The sequence below is a fragment of the Ranitomeya imitator genome, chromosome 10 (assembly GCF_032444005.1).
Source record: "Ranitomeya imitator isolate aRanImi1 chromosome 10, aRanImi1.pri, whole genome shotgun sequence".
Lineage (NCBI taxonomy): Eukaryota > Metazoa > Chordata > Amphibia > Anura > Dendrobatidae > Ranitomeya > Ranitomeya imitator.
The window spans coordinates 31,399,822-31,426,772 of record NC_091291.1 but is presented as its reverse complement, the minus strand read 5'-3'; the positions used below and the strand labels follow the sequence as shown (position 1 = coordinate 31,426,772).

The 26,951-nt window shown below is 42.8% G+C and overlaps 1 protein-coding gene across 1 annotated transcript; it reads left to right on the top strand.

Annotated features, from left to right (window-relative positions):
* Positions 1-8,940: 8,940 nt before the first annotated feature.
* On the top strand, positions 8,941-25,774 carry LOC138651174 (galactoside alpha-(1,2)-fucosyltransferase 2-like). The gene is made up of 2 exons (XM_069741197.1): positions 8,941-9,052; positions 24,626-25,774. Exon 2 carries the CDS (start codon positions 24,649-24,651, stop codon positions 25,678-25,680), a length of 1,032 nt encoding a protein of 343 aa, XP_069597298.1. The 5' UTR covers positions 8,941-9,052; positions 24,626-24,648; the 3' UTR covers positions 25,681-25,774.
* Positions 25,775-26,951: the final 1,177 nt, after the last annotated feature.

Genomic DNA, 26,951 nt, shown 5'->3' with positions numbered 1-26,951 from the left:
AAGGGGTACTCACCAATTGGCGCACTCGATTCTGGACGGCTCTGCTCTTGTGTCACAGGATTCTTAGAACTTTGTCGCTCTGTGCGAGGCATGGACCTGTGATGAGAAGACTCCTGCCTGCGATACCTGCCTGATGAACTACCGGATGAAGATGGCGAGCGCCAACGTGAGGCTCTAGATCGCCTGCTGTGTCAGCTGGATCTGGATCTAAGCGAGCGTCGCTTGCTATTGTAACGTTCGCGCCGCCTATTCCTGCTTCTACGGTAACCCTCTGAGGATGATGATGACAAGCTGCACGCGGAGCGGTTACCCGCACTCTGCTGTTTAGAGCCGGAGTACCAGCACACTGATTTGGGGCACGAACACCGGTTGCCAACAGCGATAATAACGCCGGGGCGTTCTGATGTTCCACTGTCACCGCCTGGGAGGGAGCTATTTGACCACCAGGTATTTGTGAATAAGGTGTGCTAAAAATGACCGGGTATGAGGGAAAAGGTGCCTCACCCCCGACATTTGACTGGGAATAGACACTTTGCTGTTCAGGCGCCAACGTACCGTGAGATGACACTATATTTTGCTGTGCTGGCACTGTCGTATCCCTCCCTCTGTCAGCACTAGCAATTACTTCGCCCATTTGCATTGAAAGTGAAGGGTTAACTCCCTGTGGAGCTTCCAACACACTATCTGTTGCTCCTGAGTCATGCGACGAAGCAAACGACCCCTGGACTCCCCCAATGCTGTTCGCAAGTAACTGCCCGGTTCTTACTAAATGTGCTGGTACTTGCTGCACTAAAACCCTTCTGTGGCTTCCCAGGGCAGCAGGACATATATCAGAGGGTTCTCCTAATGCAGCCCCTCGTGTTTCCCCCACCTGTGCCTGGTCATCTCCTCCAGCCGCGCTAGTACATTTGGCACCCAGAGCAGAGGAAGCGCGCACACACGAACTGCGTGCGCTCCTCTTTGAATATAATGGCGGGTTAAGCCGCGCCGGAGGCCGGGTGGCTCTGCGAGGTCGCCGGCCATCCGGCGGCATCGCCTGCGCCACGGCAGGGAAGGTGTCGCTCCCGGCAAACAATGCTGCTAGCCAAGCGCTGCCTTCCCTGCTGATCCTATCCCTCACCGCGTCTTGTAGCGGGTCCATGCTGCCGGCTGCCCAACAGGTCCGGGTACTGGGAGACCGGATGTGACTTCGGTTCTCCCTGACGCAGAGTCAGGAGACAAACCCCGCCCCCAATGGGGCATGCCCAAGTTCTTACCAGCCTCACTGAATGGGAGATCTCTGACCCATCACAGGGGGAGGCACGGCAGTCAGGGGACAGCGGCCTAAGCCGCAGTGTCCCTAATTCTCAACATTTTTCCTGCTCCCTCCCCACCTCTACAATATCTGCTATAACCATTAATAGTGTCCTAAGCAGGAATATTGTCTCCTTTCTGTGCCCCACACACAGTAATAGTAATCTCCGCCTCCATTTAGTAATAGTAACCCTTCTATGCCCCCACACAGTAATAGTAATCTCAGCCACTATTTAGTAATAGTTCCCCATCTGTTCCCCCACACAGTAAGAATGCCCCTTTTGTGCCTCCACAAAATAATAATGCATCCTCTGGTCCTGTGCATAGTAATGACCCAACTACTATTTCTCCAGATATTATTAATGCCCTTCTGGCGCCCCTCACAATAATAATGCCATCATTGTGCCTCCACGCAGTAATAGTTCCCTTTATGTGTATCCATAGTAATTATGCCACCTTCTAGTACATATATAAAAAGACACATTGGCATGTTTTTCTCAATATCTGACATTAAATCAGAATAAACCTTTCTCGTTTTAGGTCAATTAGGATTACAATAATTAATAATATTTGACAAATGCCAGAATAATGAGAGACAGAGAGAATGGGTTAAGGCATTTTTATTACTTACTGCAAATTCAAAACTTTACATACACCAAGATTACTATGCCGTTAGACAATTCTGGACTGCCGAGAAGTCCAGAATTGAAGAACCCGAGGTTCTGTGGTCGAAGACCTGCGTCACAATATTTGACACGGTAATGGAGAAGGAAGAAGCAGCAGATGCGGTTGATGGGGTGGCTGATGGTTGTTGAGGTCTGCATTTTTGCGCAGTGGGATTCCCAGAGTAACGCATGTTTATTGCTCATGTGAAGGGTCATACATGTAGTAGTCAAATTATTGCATTTTTTACCTCGACTCAGTTTTTTTTTGCAAAGTTGGCAGATTACACAAGTTGGCTCATCCTTTGCAGTGTCAAAAAAATGCACAGGCTAGGCAACCCTTGCCACCCCTGCGAGCTTCAGATCCGCGAACACTGCTGGTCACAGCCACAGTTGTGGCTGAGGATGCATTGCTTGTCGTGGCTGCATCACTATGTGTTTGTGTCTTCCTCCTCAATGACTTACTCAGCTGAGTGCCTCTGTGTTCACGTCAACTGGGAACTAACACCTCATCATCATCCACTGTGTTATCACATTCCTCACCCTTGGAGTCACCCTACTCCTTTTCCTGTCCTGACAGCACAGTACAATCCGCGTGAGCCTCAGATATCTGAGTCTCATCAGGATTACCTCCCCATGGGACTTAACATCTGGTCACGAGGGTAAGGATGCTGCTCGGACCCTACTTCGTCCTGCCCCAGATCCAAGCTTAAAAAAATTTGGCCATCAGTACAGATTTCCTCCTCTTGACTCTTTGAAGCTTTTGAGTACACTTCTAATGACCATGGCATAGAATGTGTGAACAGCTCTTCAGATTCACCCATCTGTGGTTCCATACAGTCATACTGTATGATGTTAGTAACAGAAGAATTCTTTTTGGGCCTGTTGAAAAGGTCTCTGTAACAGACTAGATGGTACAATTTCAAAGTGAGATGTCCCCTACTGTGCAACGTTAGTAACTGAAAATTTTTTTTGTTACTGTGGGTGATGCCTATATAACCTAGAAGATATGCTCGAAATAATTTCAAAATCGGATTTAGCCTGCTGTATCACGTTTGTAAATCCCCCAATTTTTTTTATGTGCAACAGTTCTGCACACACAACAATTTCACTGCAACAAAATTACAATTTGGGATATGGTGGGCTGTATCACATTTAGCAACAGAATTTTATTTTATGTGTGTGAGGTCTGCAGAAAGCTTTTTTCAACTCCAAAAAATTACAACGTGGGATACAGTGGGCTGTATCACATTTACCAACAGAAAAAAAAACAATTTTTTTTAATGTGCGTGAGTTATGCAAACAGCTTCATATCACTGCCACAAAATGACAACGTGGAATTCGTTGGGCTGACTCACGTTTTGCAAGAGAAAAAGCAATTTTTTTAAAAATGTACATGAGTTATGTACACTGTGGAATTTCACCGCCACTAAATAGCAAGGAGGGATATTACATTGTGAATCACACTAGAAAATGCCCAAAAAAATATTTCTTCATGAACAACAGCTCAAATCACAGAACTATGTCACCACAGCACTAAATGAGAAGGTGGGATACAGCAGGCTGTTTCACATTTAGCTAGTGAAAAAATAAGATTTAGAATGCTATACTCGTGCATGGGGCACAATAGAAGCAGTGCACAACACACTTGTAGGACATGTGCCCCGCTGGTTTTGTCTGTGAACCTCAATAATGGCCAAAAAATAAAAAAATTCTGGAAGGTAAATTTTTACAGCCACACTGGACACTAGCTAGCTACACTATCTGACTGATGTACGACCGCCTAGCTAACTAGCTAAAATCTTGCTGTTAACAGTGTAAGCGTCAGGAGCAGCCGCTCTGCGCTGTTACAGTGTCAAAATGGAGCTGAAACAAGATGACCACTCTTTACATAGAGGGGAACATGTGATTTCAGCAGCCAATGACACAAGCCGTTGTGTCAGGACATTGTGGGTGTTTCCTGCGCCTAGATTGGCTAGACGCAATGTACACAAAAGTTAGGAAAAAAAATGACTGCTTACAAGAACATCAAACAAGTGCCAAACGCTCATCATACACCACCATTATCGTTGCCAAAGTGCTGAAAATACTTTTGTGGCAATGCAAATATTTTCCTGCACTTTTTACCAAATGTTACCAATTTTTTCCAATTATATAAAATTTTGTTCGTGTATCTGATCACGAATCCGAATGTGCCATATTTCTGCCGAATTTCATCTCATTTGTCATCCACGTACAATCTATATGGGATCCGGTTTTATCATTTACAAGACTAAATACATTTTCTTATGTTATAAAATTACGATGTATCTGCAAAAATTGGATGCTATACTGTTTTTTTCTGCCCACCCATATACTTGAATATGCGAGTCTCATCTGACACTGAGAAGGAACTACTGCATGTTACGATTTTCTTATTTTACCCCTGTCAGGAAGAAGCACTAGGCACTTGCCCAGTTTGCCTTCCCCTAACGCATGCTCTGACTTGTCCCACCCCTGAATGTAGCCATATTGCTGTGTTGTTATGAGTGTGAATATTTGTATTATTTTTACATAACTTTTGCAGAAAGAACTTTTATACTTCACTTGATCACCAGGAAAAAGGCAACTATTCATGACCACAATATTTCACCTTTCTCTGGATAGCCTGCAAGGATACTTTTTTTTTCCTGCCAAAAGATACAAAATGAGTGTAGGTGGAGAGGGCAATGATGGGGGAATGGGGCACAAGGCAATGATTGGGTTGATGGAGAGAGCAATGATGGGGATGATGGGGCAGAAGGCAATGATTGGGTTGATGGAGAGGGCAATGATAGGGGTAGTGGGGGAGAAAGCAATGATGGGGTGGTGGAAAGGGCAATGATGGGGATGGTAGGGAGGAGGAAATGGTGGAGGTGGTGGAATGGGTAATGATGGGGGAGAAGACAATGTTGATGGCAGTGGAAAGGACAATGATGGGGTGGTGGGGAGGAGGCAATGAGGGAGGTGGTGGAATGGGTAATGATGGGGGTGGTGGGGAGGAGGAAATGATGAAAGTCATGGAATGGGTAATGATGGGGTGGTGGGGGAGAAAACAATGATGATGGCAGTGGAAAGGACAATGATGGGGGTGGTGGGGAGGAGGAAATGATGGAGGTGGTGGAATGGGTAATGATGGGGTGGTGGAGGAGAAGGCAAGGATGGTGGCAGTGGAAAGGACAATGATGGGGGTGATGAGGAGGAGGCAACAATGGAAGTGGGGGAATGGGCAATAATGGGGTGGTGGGGAGAAAGCAATGATGGAGGTGGTGAAGAAGGCAATAATGGGGGTGGAGGAGAGGGCAATAATGATATGTGCAGGGGGAGGAGGACAATGAGGGGTGTGGGGGATTGGGATGGTAGGAAGGGGGAAGTGGAGGAAGACGTTATTATCGATTATTATGTCTATCACAGTCCCTTACTATAAAGGGTACTCATTTATGTATAGAACAGTCCCTTGGTGTATAGTGTACTCACTTATTATGTATAACACCATCCTTAGTTACATAGTTTCCTCTTTTGTTATGTATAACACTGTCCCTTATTATGTACCATCCTCTCTAGTTATATATGATGCCCTCTCGTATTCTATAGCATCCTCTGCTGTTATATACAGTGCTGTCTCTTACATCATGTATTCTTGTAATTTTTGTTATTCACAGCACCCTCTTTTATTACATAGTCCCCTCTCTTGTTAGATATAAAATGACTACTGATGGAGCAGCCAGTGAACAGATGACCAGTTCATCAGCTCCTCCTTTAGAAAAGAAGCTTTCCCATGCTTCATCAGCCATCATTGCATTATACAGCTAACAAGAACATTAATCCAGAAACATAGGCAGAGTTTATTCTATAAAATATAAACAAATACAGTATGTTGCAAAATGGGAGTAAAACAATATGATATATACAATTACATAAAATTAAAAGGAATAACAAAAGAAAATTACTCAACCTGGTGTTGCAAGAATGGCTCTATTCTTTATGGAAGGAAGCACTCCGGTTGGGAAAATGGAACATTCTCACAGGGAAAGTATGCGTAATGCTGCTGCAGTGCAGTGTCGCGCAACCTCCACGAGGGGATGCTGGTGAGGGAAGAGAGGTTACACACACAGCGTAACACCACTGGGCAGCAGCTCCAGACACCACCAAGTGGCGAAAGAGTAGTCAGACGAACCGAATCAAAAACAGTCGAGAACAGAAGTACCAGATGTCACAGCAATACACGTGGTCAAATACAAGCCAGAAGTCAGAGCCAGATGGGAGCAGAAATAACAGAGACGTGAGACAGTAAAACAGGTCAGAAGACAAGTCTGGTCACATACCTAAAGGTCCAAGCACAGGGAGCGAACACTAATACAAGCGGGGTGCCCGGAAAGGGAAGTCACGGGAACAGAGTAAACGGGCAGAGGACAAAAACATGGTATCAAGGGGTCAGCTGCACACAGAACCCAAAACGAGGCAGAGAAGGTTGACCAGGTCGGGGAGAGAATAACAAGAAACAAACCCCGGTCAGGATAATGACAGTATGTCTTCCAGAATGAACAAAGACAGAGACCCAAACTTTAATTTTAATTAGATCAAGGCTACGCCCACATACCTCTCCTTGGTAAGCTCATGTGGGGACTGGTTGTGGGATGTGCTAGGCCCTCCAGAATTTTATGACATCCCTAACTTTTAGCATATGTTTGCCCCTAGAAGTCTCAGGCAGTGGATATTGTCATCATATTTCTTCTCGTGATTTTTTCTGTCTATAAAGATGAAATGTGGCATGGGTAGCATCATCCATCTGACCATTATTTAGTTTTAGTGCTTAGAATGGCCTTACGGTGATGTGAGTGAATGCGTTATGTTCATCCCTTTGGTATGACGCCAAAAATATAACTCTCATAAATATTGAATCAATGCAAATCCCCAATATTCAGGAAGCTCTGTTCCTGGGAAAAGTACTTCCCTGCCTCTATGTAAATGGATCTCCATCTTGTTGTCTTCTTCCTAGCAAATCTCCATGCTGTAATTATCTGGTCCCTGCAGCAGGCCTCGGCGTTAATTCAGTTGGAAGTGTCAGCTGTTACAATTAGTTTCTCTCTTCCTCATATGTTCACTGTGAGGAGGACATGTCAATTCCCTGGAGATGTCTCTATGGATTTTAATTTTTCTCTACAACACTGATGATGATGCTTTTTTTTGTCACTGATAGATGTTTTTATTGTTTTATTTATTCAATAAAGTTTACATCTTTTCTTATATACTGCAATTATTGTGGACACATTACCATTATTTTCACTTCTCATCCTTTGCATTTTGTATTTGTTTGTTGGCTGTCCCTTAAATGGTCCTTATATTAGCACCCGTTATTATTTATATATTATTTATGTTTGATATTTCATGTTTTTTCTGTTGAGTATTTCTTATTTTTCTTTAGAAGATACTTCTTTCAACAGGCGTATTTGCATTAGCTCTGTAAGGGTCATTAGTTTCTCAATTATTTTTTTTAATACATGTCATAAAAAGATATTGTAGGGTCACTGGGTATTTCTGAACGATGATATTTGCCAATAATCCCTCCAGAGTCCAAAATTGATATGGCGACAACTCAAGGTAAGGAAGTCAAATCCTACAAGTTGTAAATCTTGCAATACTGTTTGAAGCTTGGCGTTCTAGACAATATTTTTTAGACTTTTATTATGCAGGAAGGCATAAAGTGAATTGGTTGCTGTCCTGAAGGTGGAGCGATAACGTAACAATCACTTTTAGGCCATGTTCACACAGTGCGTTTTTTACCGCGGAACCGCGGCGGTTTTGCCGCTGCGGTTCCGCAGCTGTTTTCCATGCAGGGTACAGTACACTGTACCCTATGGAAAACAGGACACACTGTGCACATGGTCCGGAAATTGTAAAAAAAAAGACGCGCTGAATAGCTCCCGGAAAAAAGAAGGAGCATGTCAATTCTTCTTCCTGAACCGCAGCGGTTCTGCACCCATAGACCTCCATTGTGAGGTCAAAATCGCAGTAAAACCCGCAGATCAAAAATATATCTGCGGGTTTTACTGCGATTTGTGGTGCCGAACCGCTGCAGCAGGAAGTGCGGGGGAGCGGGCGGAAGTGCGTGGGCGGAGTGTGGCTGCCCCCCCGTGCTCCGATCCCGCCCCCCCGTGCTCCGATGCCCCCCCCCGTGCTCCGATGCCCCCCCCCAGTGCTCCGATGCCCCCCCCGTGCCCTAATCTCCCCCCCTTATACTTACCCGGCGTCCCGGTGTCCGTCCGGCCGTCTTCTCCCTGGGCGCCGCCATCTTGCAAAATGGCGGGCGCATGCGCAGTGCGCCCGCCGAATCTGCCGGCTGGCAGATTCGCTCCAAAGTGCATTTTGATCACTGAGATATAACCTATCTCAGTGATCAAAATAAAAAAATAGTAAATGACACCCCCCCACTTTGTCACCCCCATTGGTAGGGACAATAAAAAAAATTAAGAATTTTTTTTTTTTTTTTCACTAAGGTTAGAATAGGGTTAGGGTTAGGGGTAGGGTTAGGGGTAGGGTTAGGGTTAGGGGTAGGGTTAGGGTTAGGGGTAGGGTTAGGGGTAGGGTTAGGGTTAGCGGTAGGGTTAGGGGTAGGGTTAGGGGTAGGGTTAGGGTTAGGGGTAGGGTTAGGGGTAGGGTTAGGGTTAGGGTTAGGGTTAGGGGTAGGGTTAGGGGTAGGGTTAGGTATTTTCAGCCATTTTAGCCCTAAAAAGCTTCCTAGGAAACACACAGTAAAAAAAGGATAAAAAAACGCATCAAAAAACGCATCAAAAAACGCATCAAAAACGGACAAAAAAAGGACCTGCATTTTCTGCCAAGAGCTGCAGTTTTTAAAAAAAACTGTCCTGAAAAAAAAAGGATGGAAATCCTGAACGTGTGAACATACCCTTATGAAGGCTGTATCTATATCTACCATGTGAGATTGTTCCTTTCTTTTATGGAGTACGGAGGTAACACTGCTCCCGAGCTTTTGTGGAATAACATTGTGCCTCCCACCAATATATTTTACATCCAGGGAATTACGGTCAACATCAGAAAATTTGTATTTTTTATTTCTGGTAAGTTAACAAATTACATTTTGATATAGATGATATTGCTAAAAAAAAAGGGGTCGAGGTATAATTTGCACATCTTTTTTTCTCTTTTCTTGCATGTGCCAAATGTAACATTCGTTTGGTCAATATTGGGGAACACAATTTTTTAAGAGTTAGGTCAGACAACTGTTCTTAATTAATTTTTGGATGCTGAATCCAGAAATGATCTCAGTTTTTCTCTATCACGTCAAGTTTTTGAACTATAGGATTTTTGTCTTCTCAAAACTATGTAAACTACTGTACCTAAAAAGTGTTGTTTTTTTTTAAATAGTACAAATATGAACAAAAAATGAAATATATAAGAAATAGGCATGACAAAGTTGTGACTACTCTTACAAGTTGCCACGTAGCTCTATATGAGTCGAATTTTAATCAGATAACAAGTCTTATTACAGATATCAGTGCAATTGTGCTTCTCTGGCAGGTAAGTTGTGTAGGAAAAACTTGACGTCCTAGAAAAAAACTGACTACATTTTTGGAATCAGCATGCCAATTTTAGCATAAATCAGCTCAAAAACCTAACTCAACAGAAAATGTTTTTCAAATTGTTCCCCTGTTTTATTTTTGCCTGGGTTGCAGTTAATGAAAGAGTCCAGGTTCCATCAAGGAAAGTGGGCAGGTTTGCTTCCCTAGATTTTTTCTTTTCTTTTTTTTTTTATTTATAGGTTGCGACGTTTAATAGTGTTGTAAAAAATCGCACAAGTCTATTGCACCTATGCTTGCAAAACGTCATCCCTTACCAATATTATGACAATTTACGTTATAGTTTCTCTGTATTCACAGAGTATATATATATATATATATATATATATATATACAGTATATATGACTATAGTTTATATTTTTCCACTATCCATTTGTAATCAAGTGTATTTAATATAAAAAGAATTCTATTTTTTTATTGCTTTTTCTAATTGAGATAGGATATCACATCCGAAACGCTGCCACGCCGTTCAGGCATTAAAGTCGACTTTTTTCAATTCTGTTGTGTTGCTTTTCTTTTTTTGAATTTATATATAAATAAATAAATATATATATATATATATATATATATATATATATATATATATACTGTATATATATATATATATATATATATATATATATATATTTGTATAAAATATATATATATATTTATATATATATATTTAAATATATATATATATATATATATATATTTATTTATTTATTTATATATAAATTCAAAAAAAGAAAAGCAACACAACAGAATTGAAAAAAGTGGACTTTAATGCCTGAACAGATCATTGATCATTGCTCTTGGACAATAGAACAAATTATATATATATATATATATATATATATATATATATATATATATATATATATATTTAAATATATACAGTGGGGCAAAAAAGTATTTAGTCAGTCAGCAATAGTGCAAGTTCCACCACTTAAAAAGATGAGAGGCGTCTGTAATTTACATCATAGGTAGACCTCAACTATGGGAGACAAACTGAGAAAAAAAAATCCAGAAAATCACATTGTCTGTTTTTTTAACATTTTATTTGCATATTATGGTGGAAAATAAGTATTTGGTCAGAAACAAAATTTGATCTCAATACTTTGTAATATATCCTTTGTTGGCAATGACAGAGGTCAAACGTTTTCTGTAAGTCTTCACAAGGTTGCCACACACTGTTGTTGGTATGTTGGCCCATTCCTCCATGCAGATCTCCTCTAGAGCAGTGATGTTTTTGGCTTTTCGCTTGGCAACACGGACTTTCAACTCCCTCCAAAGGTTTTCTATAGGGTTGAGATCTGGAGACTGGCTAGGCCACTCCAGGACCTTGAAATGCTTCTTATGAAGCCACTCCTTCGTTGCCCAGGCGGTGTGCTTTGGATCATTGTCATGTTGAAAGACCCAGCCACGTTTCATCTTCAATGCCCTTGCTGATGGAAGGAGGTTTGCACTCAAAATCTCACGATACATGGCCCCATTCATTCTTTCATGTACCCGGATCAGTCGTCCTGGCCCCTTTGCAGAGAAACAGCCCCAAAGCATGATGTTTCCACCACCATGCTTTACAGTAGGTATGGTGTTTGATGGATGCAACTCAGTATTCTTTTTCCTCCAAACACGACAAGTTGTGTTTCTACCAAACAGTTCCAGTTTGGTTTCATCAGACCATAGGACATTCTCCCAAAACTCCTCTGGATCATCCAAATGCTCTCTAGCAAACTTCAGATGGGCCCGGACATGTACTGGCTTAAGCAGTGGGACACGTCTGGCACTGCAGGATCTGAGTCCATGGTGGCGTAGTGTGTTACTTATGGTAGGCCTTGTTACATTGGTCCCAGCTCTCTGCAGTTCATTCACTAGGTCCCCCCGCGTGGTTCTGGGATTTTTGCTCACCGTTCTTGTGATCATTCTGACCCCACGGGGTGGGATTTTGCGTGGAGCCCCAGATCGAGGGAGATTATCAGTGTTCTTGTATGTCTTCCATTTTCTAATTATTGCTCCCACTGTTGATTTCTTCACTCCAAGCTGGTTGGCTATTGCAGATTCAGTCTTCCCAGCCTGGTGCAGGGCTACAATTTTGTTTCTGGTGTCCTTTGACAGCTCTTTGGTCTTCCCCATAGTGGAGTTTGGAGTCAGACTGTTTGAGGGTGTGCACAGGTGTCTTTTTATACTGATAACAAGTTTAAACAGGTGCCATTACTACAGGTAATGAGTGGAGGAAAGAGGAGACTCTTACAGAAGAAGTTACAGGTCTGTGAGAGCCAGAAATCTTGATTGTTTGTTTCTGACCAAATACTTATTTTCCACCATAATATGCAAATAAATTGTTAAAAAAAACAGACAATGTGATTTTCTGGATTTTTTTTTCTCAGTTTGTCTCCCATAGTTGAGGTCTACCTATGATGTAAATTACAGACGCCTCTCATCTTTTTAAGTGGTGGAACTTGCACTATTGCTGACTGACTAAATACTTTTTTGCCCCACTGTATATATTTAAATATATATATTTATATATATATATATATATATATATATATATATAATTTGTTCTATTGTCCAAGAGCAATGATCAATGATCCAGGAAAATCATTTTATACTTCTTAACAACAAAGGAAGCCAGCTATAACTTGTTAGTACCATAGTTCTTAGTACGGTAGTTTGCCCTGTGCTGTTGTCAATGACTTTTGAGCAGTGGTTCTGGACCTTTGATCCTCGACAATAGCATAATTAATATTGCTGACAGTTTGGCACAAATATAGGAGTGTCATAACACTACCGCGCAAGACACCAGCAATGCATTTCATCACATTTGTTTCCAAATATTTATATTGAATTATATTATAATGGGAAAGGTAAGGTGAGAATTGGGAAACATAGGAGAGTAAATTGGGAAATTTGAAGGGGGGGGGGGGGGTGGAATGTATGGAGAAATAACACAGAAAGCAGTATACATAAATTACATCAATCAGCATAAGAAACATTTTCGAAATAATCTGATTATGCAATTAACATTAAACCAGATTAATCAGTTTTAATCAATGGACTCATTTATACTTAAGGTTCCGTTACACTAAACGATTTACCAACGATCACGACCAGCGATACGACCTGGCCGTGATCGTTGGTAAGTCGTTGTGTGGTCGCTGGGGAGCTGTCACACAGACCGCTCTCTCCAGCGACCAACGATCAGGGGAAAGACTTCGGCATTGTTGAAACTGTCTTCAACGATGCCGAAGTCCCCGGGTAACCAGGGTAAACATCGGGTTACTAAGTGCAGGGCCGCGCTTAGTAACCCGATATTGACCCTGGTTACCATTGTAAAAGTTAAAAAAAAAAAACAGTACATACTTACATTCCGATGTCTGTCACATTCCCCGCCGTCAGCTTCCCTGCACTGACTGTGTCAGTGCTGGCCGTAAAGCAGAGCACAGCGGTGACGTCACCGCTGTGCTCTGCTTTACGGCCGGCGCTGGCAGTAAGTGCAGGGAAGCTGACGGCGGGGGATGTGACAGACATCGGAATGTGAGTATGTACTGTTTTTTTTTTTAACTTTTACAATGGTAACCAGGGTAAATATCGGGTTACTAAGCGCGGCCCTGCGCTTAGTAACTCAATATTTACCCTGGTTACAAGTGAACACATCGCTGGATCGGCGTCACACACGCCGATCCAGCGATGACAGCGGGTGATCAGCGACCAAAAAAAGGTCCTGATCATTCCCCCAACGACCAACGGTCTCCCAGCAGGGGCCTGATCGTTGGTCGCTGTCACACATAACGAGATCGTCAGCGGGATCGTTGCTACGTCACAAAAAGCGTGACGTTGCAACGATATCGTTAACGAAATCGTTATGTGTGAAGGTACCTTTAGTCTTGGTATTTCAGTGCATTTGTAACCTTTTTATTTTTAAGGTTTTAGGGATATGCAATAAAATGTAAGTTTTAGAGAAAAACTGGGACCCTAACAGGGTCCTCATACCCTTTGGTTAGACTTGTATTAGCAAAAAATGCTGTGTTTTCTTTAGTATCACCGGTGGCAGCAGCATGGATTAGAAGTAGAATACAGAATGGCACAGGCAAACAGCGTTAATTTGGTTTTCCGGGTTTAGGAAACACCTGTTCCAAAGGTGCAGTTTATTTTTTTTTTAAAAATGGGGCTTTACTCACGCTCACCTGGTCAGACACTGAGTATTTCCTGCTGCTTTCGGTGTCTGGTATTGCTTGAAGCACAGCCAATCACTCACATTGAGCAGAGCCACTGAGTCCAGTGGTTGGCTGTTGCACTGCTGGTGGGACGTCAGCGGTGCAGACTATAACAGACACCGGAAGCAGCGGTTGAGACTCTGCGCTAAACTTGGGGAGGGTGAAAAAAGCATAGGTTCTTTAAAAAAAAAACTGCATTTGGGGGAATAGGTTCTTTCCGAAACTAGAAAGAAATAGTAGTTATTTTTGCTATGTGTTTAAATGCATAAAATATTAGTTTTGGTTGCAACGATGATTTTTGTGACCTTTTGACGCTGCATATTTTTGCAGTGTAAAAAAACGCTGCGTTTTGGATGGGCTGTATAGAAATATGATGTCCACTCTTTGCTTCTTTTTAACCCCTTCCCACCGCTGCCTATTTCCGCTTTTGCACTTTCATTTTTTCCTGCCATTCTTCTTTGCCTGTCCAAACATACATATAAGGGCTTGATTTTTGTGGGACGAGTTGCACTTTTGAATGACACCATTCATTTTACCACATAGTGTACTGTAAAACGGGGAAAAAATTCCAAGTGGGGAGAAATTGTGAAAAAAAAATGCAATTGTGACATATTTTTTGGGGGGATCGTAAAAATGAACACGCAATATGATTCTGCTCATCAATGCGATTACACCGATACCAAAACATGTCCAGTTTTTAAAATTATTTTAGTGGTGAAAAAAAAAAATCATAAGGTTGAAAAAAAAAATGTTAGGGTTGTGTCGCCATTTTCCAAGACACGTAAAGTTTTTATTTTTCAGTCTCTGGAGCTGTGTGATGGCTTAAGTTTCATAGACAGACAACTTTATCAATGATGCCATTTTGAGATACATATGACGTTTTGGTCGTTTGTTCCAGGATTTTTTGTGCAAGTGAAGCATCCAAAAAACGTAATTTTGGCATTCTTGATTTTTTTTTTTATTTACAGTGTTTACCAATCAGATTAATTATTTTTATGCATATATGTGCTTTTTCTTTGTGTTTTTATTTAATCGGGCGAACGGGGGCGTAATTTAACCCCTTAATCCCATATGACGTACTATCCCGTCCAGGTGACCTGGGACTTAATTCCCATGGACGGGATAGTACGTCATATGCGATCGGCCGCGCTCACGGGGGGAGCGCGGCCGATCGCGGCCGGGTGTCAGCTGCCTATCGCAGCTGACATCCGGCACTATGTGCCAGGAGCGGTCACGGACCGCTCCCGGCACATTAACCCCCGGCACACCGCGATCAAAGATGATCGCGGTGTGCCGGCGGTGCAGGGAAGCATCGCGCAGGGAGAGGGCTCCCTGCGGGCTTCCCTGAGACGATCGGTACACGGTGATGTGCTCACCGTGTACCGAGCGTCTTCTCCCTGCAGTCCCCGGATCCAAAATGGCCGCGGGGCTGCATCCGGGTCCTGCAGGGAGCACTTCCGGGTCAGGATCAGGCTGCAGCTGCAGCTCTAATCCTGCCCGGCTGTATGTCAGATCACCGATCTAACAGAGTGCTGTGCACACTGTCAGATCGGTGATCTGTGATGTCCCCCCCTGGGACAAAGTGAAAAAGTAAAAAAAAAAATTTCCACACTTGTAAAAAAAAATAAAAAAAAAATTCCTAAATAAAGCAGAAAAAAAAAAATATTATTCCCATAAATACATTTCTTTACATAAAAAAAAAACAAAAAAAACAATAAAAGTACACATATTTAGTATCGCCGCGTCCGTAACGACCCGACCTATAAAACTGGCCCACTAGTTAACCCCTTCAGTGAACACCGTAAGAAAAAAAAAAAAAAAACGAGCCAAAAAACAACGCTTTATTATCATAACGCTGAACAAAAAGTGGAATAACACGCGATCAAAAAGACGGATATAAATAACCATGGTACCTCTGAAAACGTCATCTTGTCCCGCAAAAAACGAGCCGCCATATAGCATCATAACCAAAAAAATAAAAAAGTTATAGTCCTGAGAATAAAGCGATGCCAAAATAATTATTTTTTCTATAAAATAGCTTTTATCGTATAAAAGCGCCAAAACATAAAAAAAATGATATAAATGAGGTATCGCTGTAATCGTACTGACCCGAAGAATAAAACTGCTTCATCAATTTTACCAAACGCGGAACGGTATAAACGCCTCCCCCAAAAGAAATTCATGAATAGCTGGTTTTTGGTCATTCTGCCTCACAAAAAATCGGAATAAAAAGCGATCAAAAACTGTCACATGTCCGAAAATGTAACCGATAAAAACGTCAACTCGTCCCGCAAAAAACAAGACCTCACATGACTCTGTGGACCAAAATATGGAAAAATTATAGGTCTCAAAATGTGGAGACGCAAAAACTTTTTTGCTATAAAAAGCGTCTTTTAGTGTGTGACGGCTGCCAATCATAAAAATCCGATATAAAAAACTCGCTATAAAAGTAAATCAAACCCCCCTTCATCACCCCCTTAGTTAGGCTAGGTTCACATTGCGTTAATGGGTTAACGCTAACGGACAGCGTTGCACGGCGAAAATGTCACAATTAACGCCGTGCAACGGGTCCGTTAGCACAACCATTGACAGCAATGTGATTTTCGGGTGTAGCGCATCGCTAGAGCGTGCCATTTTCGGCTCGCGCTAGCAAGGTGCCGTTCTTTTGTGGCGCGCCTCAGACGCTGCTTGCAGCGTCCGCGGCGCGCCCGAGGTCCGATCCCCGATCTTCCAGAGCGGGGACGTTAACGCGACCACTAAACACGACACCTAAAAAGACATTGCGTTAGCGCAATCCGCTAGTGCTAAACGGATTTCCCTAATGCAATGTGAACCTAGCCTTAGGGAAAAATAATAAAATTAAAAAAAATGTATTTATTTCCATTTTCCCATTAGGGTTAGGGTTAGGGCTAGGGTTAGGGCTAGGGTTAGGGTTAGGGTTTGTATTACATTTACGGTTGGGATTAGGGTTGGGATTAGAATTAGGGGTGTGTCAGGGTTAGGTGTGTGGTTAGGGTTACAGTTGGGATTAGGGTTAGGGGTGCGTTTGGATTAGGGTTTCAGTTATAATTGGGGGTTTCCACTGTTTAGGCACATCAGGGGCTCTCCAAACGCGACATGGCGTCCGATCTCAATTCCAGCCAATTCTGCATTGAAAAAGTAAAACAGTGCTCCTTCACTTCCGAGCTCTCCCGTGCGCCCAAACAGGGGTTTACCCCAACATATGGGGTATCATCGTACTCGAGACAAATTGGACAACAACTTTTTGGGTCCAAGTTCTCTTGTTATCCTTGGGAAAATAAAAATTTGGGGGGCTAAAAATCATTTTTGTGGGAAAAAAAAGGATTTTTTATTTTCACGGCTCTGCGTTGTAAACTGTAGTGAAACACTTGGGGGTTCAAAGTTTTCACAACACATCTAGATAAGTTCCATGGGAGGTCTAGTTTCAATATGGGGTCACTTGTGGGTGGTTTCTACTGTTTGGGTACATCAGGGGCTCTGCAAATGCAACGTGACGCCTGCAGACCAATCCATCTAAGTCTGCATTCCAAATGGCGCTCCTTCCCTTCCGAGCTCTGCCATGCGCCCAAACAGTGGTTCCCCCCCACATACGGGGTATCAGCGTACTCAGGACAAATTGAACAACAACTTTTGGGGTCCAATTTATTCTGTTACCCTTGTAAAAATACAAAGCTGGGGGCTAAAAAATCATTTTTGTGAAAAAAAAAAAGAATTTTTATTTTCACGGCTCTGCGTTATAAACTGTAGTGAAACACTTAGGGGTTCAAAGTTCTCACAACACATCTAGATAAGTTCCTTGGGAGGTCTAGTTTCTAATATGGGGTCACTTGTGGGGGGTTTGTACTGTTTGGGTACATCAGGGGCTCTGCAAATGCAACGTGACTCCTGCAGACCAATCCATCTAAGTCTGCATTCCAAATGGCGCTCCTTCCCTTCCGAGCTCTGCCATGCGCCCAAACAGTGGTTCCCCCCCACATATGGGGTATCAGCGTACTCAGGACAAATTGGACAACAACTTTTGGGGTCCAATTTATTATGTTACCCTTGTGAAAATACAAAACTGGGGGCTAAAAAATAATTTTTGCGAAAAAAAAAAAAAATTATTTTAACGGCTCTGCGTTATAAACTGTAGTGAAACATTTGGGGGTTCAAAGCTCTCAAAACACATCTAGATAAGTTCCTTATGGGGTCTAGTTTCCAAAATGGTGTCACTTGTGGGGGGTTTTAATGTTTAGGCACATCAGGGGCTCTCCAAACCAACATGGCGTCCCAACTTAATTCCAGTCAATTTTGCATTGAAAAGTCAAATGGCGCTCCTTCCCTTCCGAGCTCTGCTATGCACCCAAAAAGTGGTTTACCCCCACATATGGGGTATCGTCGCACTCAGGACAAATTGCACAACAACTTTTGTGGTCTAATTTCTTCTCTTACCCTTGGGAAAATAAAAAATTGGGGGCGAAAAGATCATTTTTGTGAAAAAATAAGATTTTTTATTTTTACGGCTCTGCATTATAAACTTCTGTGAAGCACTTGTTGGGTCAAAGTGCTCACCACACATCTAGATAAGTTCCTTAAGGGGTCTACTTTTCAAAATGGTGTCACTTGTGAGGGGTTCCAATGTTTAGGCACATCAGGGGCTCTCCAAACGCAACATGGCGTCCCATCTCAATTCCAGTCAATTTTGCATTGAAAAGTCAAATGGCGCTCCTTCCCTTCCGAGCTCTGCCATACGCCCAAACAATGGTTTACACCCATATATGGGGTATCAGCGTACTCAGGACAAATTGGCCAACAATTTTTGAGGTCCAATTTCTTCTCTTACTCTTGGGAAAATAAAAAATTGGGGGCGAAAAGATCATTTTTGTGAAAAAATATGATTTTTTATTTTTACGGCTCTGCATTATAAACTTCTGTGAAGCAATTGGTGGGTCAAAGTGGTCACCACACATCTAGATAAGTTCCTTAGGGTGTCTACTTTCCAAAATGGTGTCACTTGTGGGGGGGTTTCAATGTTTAGGCACATCAGTGGCTCTCCAAACGCAACATGGTGTCCCATCTCAATTCCTGTCAATTTTGCATTTAAAAGTCAAATGGCGCTCCTTCCCTTCCGAGCTCTGCCATGCGCCCAAACAGTGGTTTACTCCCACATATGGGCTATCAGCGTACTCAGTACAGATTGTACAACAATGTTTGGCATCCATTTTATCCTGTTACCCTTGGTAAAATAAAACAAATTGGAGCTGAAATAAATTTTGTGTGAAAAAAAGTTAAATATTCATTCTTATTTAAACATTCCAAAAATTCCTGTGAAACCCCTGAAGGGTTAATAAACTTCTTGAATGTGGTTTTGAGCACCTTGAGGGGTGCAGTTTTTAGAATGGTGTCACACTTGGGTATTTTCTATCATATAGACCCCTCAAAATGACATCAAATGAGATGTGGTCCCTAAAAAAAAATGGTGTTGTAAAAATGAGAAATTGCTGGTCAACTTTTAACCCTTATAACTCCCTAACAAAAAAAAATTTTGGTTCCAAAATTGTGCTGATGTAAAGTAGACATGTGGGAAATGTTACTTATTAAGTATTTTGCGTGAGATATCTCTGTGATTTAAGGGCATAAAAATTTAAAGTTGGAAAATTGCGAAACTTTCTAAATTTTCGCCAAATTTCCGTTTTTTTCACAAATAAACGCAAGTTATATCGAATAAATGTTACTACTAAAATGAAGTACAATATGTCACGAGAAAACAATGTCAGAATCGCCAAGATCCGTTGAAGCGTTCCAGAGTTATAACCTCATAAAGGGACAGTGGTCAGAATTGTAAAAATTGGCCCGGTCATTAACGTGCAAACCACCCTCGGGGCTTAAGGGGTTAAACTTTTATATATTTTTTACTTTATGTATATATATATATATATATATTTTTTTTTACTATTTACTTGCTGCAATAGTCTCTATGGGAGACCAGAATCTGCGATCACCCGACCGCATGTGCTACACACAGCAGGGCTTCACTTGCTATGAGCACCGGCCACTCATAACTATCCAGCTATGACAGCCACAGGGGTCTCCTGCAGACCCCGCAACCATCTTTGACCCGCGGTCATGTAACAGGGTTGCCGATCGGTGGGGTTTGCGACTAGCTTCCAGCACGAGCATATTAAATGCCGTTGTCAAAGATTGACAGCGGCGTTTAACATGTTAACAGCCACGGGTGAATCATGATTCCACCCGCAGATGTTAGGGACACGTCAGCTGAAGAAATTAGCTGACATGTGCCAGAAAGATGTGTGCTCAGCGCCGGAGCCCACATCAAAGCGGGAGACCCGACATGCATCATACATGTACAGTGCATGTCGTGAAGAGGTTAATGGAATAAAAATAGAATGATTTGAACTTTTGTTTTTGTTTTTTTTTTCATATTTTTTATAACTTTTTTTTAACTTTTCACTGTTCTCGATAGTCCCCCCCAGAGGACTTGGAGCTGCGATTGTCTGTATACAGCAGAAATCACAGTCTCCTTTTAAGTACAGTATGTCCACAGGCTAAGGTTTAAGACGCTCCACAGTGACAAGCATGGGGGTCTTCAGCAGACCCCCACGGGAAATTATTCATGGGAAATAATCACGGGAAATTACTTTGAAAATACCGTACATAGTGCCCAAAAAGCAGGGACGTATAAAAAAAAATAATTAAAACAAATAATGTTTATTAAATTATTATTATTATTATTTGTAGTTGGACGGGAAAACATGGAACAGAGTGATAACCACCCCAGAGACAATCACACAAATAAACATAAATGTGTAGCACAGGTATACAAAGTAAAAACACAGTGCATAGAAAATATTTACTGGTGGTGTGATAACACCTTCTAGCAAACAATTAGTAAAGAAACAGACTGAAGTGTGCCTGACTCTCAACAGACAAGACTTCCCTGTCCCCCCAAGGGGGACGACTCTGCATCTACTTCGTCCTCCTCCCTCTCTTCCTCCTGTTCAGCCTATCCAAGCTGAGCAGACAGGTTGAAGCTGGTGTGGGTAGTACCGTCAGTAGCACAGGCAACCATCTCCTGTTCCTCCTCCTCATTATCACTCAATTGACGCTGAGAAGATGAGATGAAGCTGGCATCTCTTATCACCCTGTGTACATTCTTCCTCCATCTCCACCTGGTCCACATGCAAAAACTTCCTCTTTAATTGTGAACTGTGAGCTTTGGGTAGACACAGAAGTGGGATGGTTATTCTGATTATGGCGTCATCACTGCTCACCATCTTGGTTGATTCCTTCAAGTTTTGGAGAACCTCACAGGCTGACTGGAATACTGATGGGCATGTTGTAGCCGGTATTCAACAAGTGACCTCTGCTGCTCACAAATCCTTGCCAACATATGTATCATCATATGTCAGAAAAACCCAATGTAATGTGGAGTTCCAGCCCGTGGTCACGTTGCATACCAGTCAGTGAGCCGGCAGTTGCAAGTGCTGCTGTAGCTGACTTGCAGAAATAGGCACACGAGTGGCATACCTTCACAAGTAGCTCGTACAAATCTGCACAGGCTTTCAAGGCCAGGCATGATATGTGTGCGAGCTTGCCAAGCTTCAGTGCCACCATCAGGTTATGACCAATATCACACTTGACCACCCTTGACCATGCCTGGTAATCGGTTCAGCGGTGAGAGCCACAGATTTGTCTGGTCTTTTATATCCTTCAGCAACTGTGTTGCGGTGAAATTAAATTCAGCAGAGCCTGTTGCTGCTTCACCAAGGCAGTGATGCAGTGCTTCCAGCTTGTGACTGATATGGATGACAATTTGGAGATGGAGGATGAATCATAGAATCATAGAATGTTAGAGTTGGAAGGGACCTCCTGGCTCATCTGATCCTACCCCTACTCAAAGCAGGATTCACTAAATCATCCCAGACAGATGTCTGTCCATCCAAGTTTGAAAACTTCTATTGAAGGAGAACTCACCACCTCTCATGGCCGCCTGTTCCACTCATTGATCACCATCACTATCAAAAAGTTATTTATCATATCTAAACTGTATCTTCTCCCATTCAGTTTCATCCCATTGCTTCTCGTGTTTCCATGTGCAAATGAGAATAATGATGATCCCTCTACACTGTGACAGCCCTTTAGATATTTGTAGACAGCTAATAAGTCTCCTCTCAGTCTTCTCCTTCAGTCTTGCAAGCTAAACATTCCCAAATCTTGTAACCATTCCTCATCACAGTAATGCCAGTAGCCAACATGGTTACGGCTTTACCGTGAAAGGCAGGCAATCTCTGCATGTTCATTGGCTGTGTAACAGGTGCTAAACATGAGGGACGGGAACTCGATCGAGTTCCGAGTGCGCCCGAGGACCCCGATGTTTGATCTAGTATTGAGCGGTGGCGAGCACGCTCGCTCATTACTACTCTGGAACTCTTTTACATATCCCAGTGATTCTGGGGGTTTTTGTTTGTTTTTTTGTGACACATTTTACTTTGTGTTAGTGGTAAATTTAGTTTGATAAGATTTGCGTTTGTTTATGGAGCGCCCCCAGACGCAGGGCCGCGGGGTACTCGGTACCGGTCCTCTCTGTCTCGGTGCTGGGGTCGTCACAGTGGCTGGACCCGGTCCATGACCCTGCTAAGGGGCATCCGATGAAAGGGTGATGGAAGTTTGTCAAGGGTTCGTGACGCCACCTGTGGTATTCGGTCATGGTGACCGACGCTACTTAGGGGTCCGCTGGGGTGATGGAATGGCAGCTAGATGGTATACCTTCCCACAGGTGAAGTATATCCCCAGGGCTTCCCAGCAGTGTAGGTGGCGATGATGTGAGGCGCAGTTAATAATGAGGACACAGGGTTGCAGTCTCTTTACCTTTTTACTGAAGACTTCGGGATCCGCAATCCAGAGCACTGCTAACAGGGCTGGCTGAGTCCGGCCGGTCCGAAGGCACATCCAGAGTTCCCTTTGCAGGTGGAAATCAGTGCTACCAACTAGCGCCTGTGTGTTGTAGTCCTTCCCTGCTGAGCACCACGGGATAGTCCTCACAACTTTCGTATTCGTTCGTTCTCTCTCTCTCCGTCCCCCAGTTTATCTGGCTAGGACGCACCCGTTTGACGGGAAGGCCTGGAGTTATTCTGGGACCCTAGAGACGCCCCTCTCCCACAATTGCCCCGTATGTCTGCTTAGGTGATGTAAGGTGGACAGCCAACCTATAATCAACTGTCCTGCCGCTGTTTGATGTAATGCTTGAAGTCTGTTACTTCCTCGGCGTTCCGGCCACCGGCTACGCGCCTCAGTAGGATGTTGCCGATCTCGGGACATGACTCCTACTGGTTATCTCCTTGTGCTGTGATCTCGTTTCTCACTTCTCCACAATATCCTTCACTTCGTGTCCTTCCTTAGGATGCTGCCGCAAGGTAGTGCAGGCGCGGCTCCGTAACGATCTGTCCTTTCTGCTAGGTACCTGCCAGGAACCCACCCCTGACAGGTCCTCCCTGGAGCTCTCCCAGGCTGCATTCTCCCTAACTTCCCCCCCCGTTTTACCAGAGTGTAAGGAGTGGCCTAATACATAGTGCCTTTTGCTCCCCCTGGTGGCCGGAGTGTGAAGTGTAATGTGTGCTGTGATACCTGGTCAGATGAACTCCTTTAGTGCAATCAGACATAACATCACTCCCCTTAGCGGCAGAGCGACATTACTTCAATGACCAGGACTCTGGGGCGCTGCATTTACAAGAAGTGCAAAAAATTAGGAATTTTCAAGCTAAAATATTCAATAAATAACATTTACCATATGTTCCCTTTCCATCAGCATCATATTTTGAAACCTACTTTTTAAAATGTGCAAATCTTCTGAAATTCCTAAAATTCTGATCTAAATTCAATTTGCATCTATTCGATTCGCTTCACTTTAGTCCTTTGAATTTGTTAGGATGTGAGAAGGCTTGAAAGTCTAGCAGCAATTTTTTTTCCAGATATTTTACAATCTTATTTTTAGGGGGACTTCCTCACTTTTAAAGTGACTTTTAAGGGCCCATATGTCAGAAAACCCCAAGTCCCATTGTGGGACTTTAACACTGACTAGTCTGATCCCTTATCTGATACACTGCAATACTAATATATTGTAGAGTATTCAACCGGCCAGATTTGCAGTGACAGGAGGAAGTTTTGTTAGACCCTAATGATGGCAAGGCCTAACAGGATACTGTACGTAGGCTACTGTTGACAATCATCGGCACCCCGCTATCAGGAGTACCAATGGGTTTTTAGAGGGAGCCCCCTCCAAAACGCTACATTCACTAGCGACCGTTCTTGATAGTGGTCACTCACTATAGACTGTGGCATCTCCTGGTAGGCACCAACCTTGGCTGTTGTTGCAGGAACTCGGCTTTCAGTTAAGCTGAGCTCTGTTGTGATTACGCCAGCCCCAGCTCTTTTCCCTGTACGATCACTTGGACTGATTAGTATGTATATTTGCTGGAACACCTTAATAAATACCAGCATATAGGGGTTAATTAATCACTCAAACTGACTCATAAATACGCTCTGTATATAAAAACCTCAAATTACTAAACAAAGTAGATATAGTGTATAGTCTAATGTTATGTTCTGGACTGACAATGGCTTCCATTGTTGCGATGGATTACCGTTGACCCTGTTGCAGTGGACATAGCTCCCGGTTACCTAATCGGCCTCATTACTATTGAACACCATACCTAAGCCAATGTTTTTCCGCAGCTAGCCAAGCACTAATGCCAAATATTCATGTCTCTACAGTTGACAGTATGTATTCATCTTGCTAGATTATTTTCTAATTCTTTATCTCTTTATTTCATTCAGCACTTTGGCCTAGAACGTGAAACATGAAGCAAAGTCATCTGATCTTCATCTTTCTAGTATTTATAGTTGTAATGAATAGTTCCTATTGGTACAATGTTCATTCTAGCCCACGGATTTTTGCAGAAAATTGTAAGACCAGAAGTGAAGAAAATGCATCTGAAGATGATTCACATACCATCGGTTCACTGAGGGGTATGATGACTATTCTTCCCTTAGGACGATTTGGTAACCAAATAGGAGAGTATGCAGCTCTCTATGCTCTGGCAAAGATGAATGGCTATCGAGCATACATTCTGCCCGAGATGCACCAGGAGCTTTCCTCACTATTCAAGTTAAATTTGCCTTTAATTTCCAAGGACTCTGCTAATCGTATAAAATGGAAGGAGTATAATATTAACAACTGGATGTGTCCCGAATACCGAAATATCACAGGGGAGAATATTAGACTCAAAGGCTTTGTCTACTCCTGGACTTTCTACCATCATATAAAGAAGGAGCTTCTCCAAGAATTTATATTCCATGACTTTGTTAAAGATGAGACTAACGCTTATCTAACACAAGTGAGGGACAATCGGACTAATGTGACCTTTGTAGGGGTTCACGTTCGTAGAGGGGACTATGTAAAACTTTTCGCTCAACAGAAGAGAGGAGTATTAGCGGACAAAAATTACCTACAGAATGCCACCGATTACTTCAGGAGGAAGTACCAGAATCCGATATTTGTGGTGACCAGTAATGGGATGGACTGGTGTAAGAAGAATATTAATAATTCCTTAGGAGATGTTTACTTTGCCGGAGATGGAAAAGAAGGTTCCCCTGGTAGGGATTTTGCAATTTTGGCCCATTGTAACCACACTATCATGACGTTTGGGTCATTTGGAATCTGGGCGGCGTACCTAGCAGGCGGTGAAGCGATTCACCTGACTAATTACAGTGCTCCTGATTCATCCTATCTAAAGTATGTCAAGTATGAAGCCATTTATCTTCCAGAATGGATTGCTGTCCCCGCAGACCTTACAGAACTATTAAAGAGCAAAGGACTTATTAAGAAATAAAATTATTTGGAAGATTTTTTTTATATGGATTGTGTACAATAGTTTACTACCGTTTTGGAGGTAAAATGTTACCACTTGGTTCAGGGTCAAACTTTGCAATATCCTTAGTGTTTCCCTGCACAAGAGGTCAGTGAAGAAAAGCATCATATCCAACACTAAATATGTTAAAGGGACTCTGTCACCTGAATTTGGCGGGACTGGTTTTGGGTCATATGGGCGGAGTTTTGGGGTGTTTGATTCACCCTTTCCTTACCCGCTGGCTGCATGCTGGCTGCAATATTGGATTGAAGTTCATTCTCTGTCCTCCATAGTACACGCCTGCGCAAAGCAATCTTGGCTTGTGCAGGCGTGTACTATGGAGGACAGAAAATGAACTTCAATCCAATATTGCAGCCAGCATGCAGCCAGCGGGTAAGGAAAGGGTGAATCAAACACCCAAAAACTCCGCCCATATGACCCAAAACCAGTCCCGCCAAATTCAGGTGACAGGTTCCCTTTAAACACTAAGATCCCGAATTTTTCTCAAACTCATATTACACATAAGAAAAAAAGGAGAAAATTCATCAGCTTACCAAAAAAAAAACAAAGGCAATGTAGAAGGAATTCCGAAAAGATGCTCGGATGTCTTTGTGCTGGTGTCCCCGACAGTAAGGCCTCTTTCACACTTCCGTTTTTACAATCAGTCACTATCTGTCAAAATGTTGAAAAGACGGATCCTGTGCAGATTGTAAAAACGGATGCACTGGAGCCATTTTTTTGACGGTTCCAGTGCATCCTAGAAGGCTATGTGCACACGTTGTGTATGCATCTTCACCGCGTTTTTTCGCTGCAAAAACGCATAGACAACACAACCCAAGATAAAAATAATAATAATTGTGATATTCTTACCTTCCTGCGTCCAGCGCAACCCCTGCAGCCTTCCCGATGCTGTCGGCAGCTCCCTTTCCCAGTGATGCAGGGCCGAGGGAAGGCTGCGGGAGACGCCGGAAGGTAAGAATATCACGATTTTTTATTTTTTTAAATTATTTTTAACATTATATGTTTTTACTATTGATGCTGCATAGGCAGCATCAATATTAAAAAGAGAGAGAGAGAGCGAGAGAGAATTTCCCTGATGGGAAATTCTTCCTCGCGTGCTCAGTTTGAAAAGACTGCATCCGTCGCTGGATTCCTGCTTTTCACAGGCAGCGACGGATCCCGCGTCCATAGGCTTCCATTATAGCCAACGACGGACAGCGCAGGATCCGTCGCTGAGCGATTTTCCGACGTAC

Coding starts and splice junctions, on each gene's coding strand:
- LOC138651174 (XM_069741197.1), top strand. CDS start 24,649: ATGAAGCAAAGTCATCTGATCTTCATCTTTCTAGTATTTATAGTTGTA.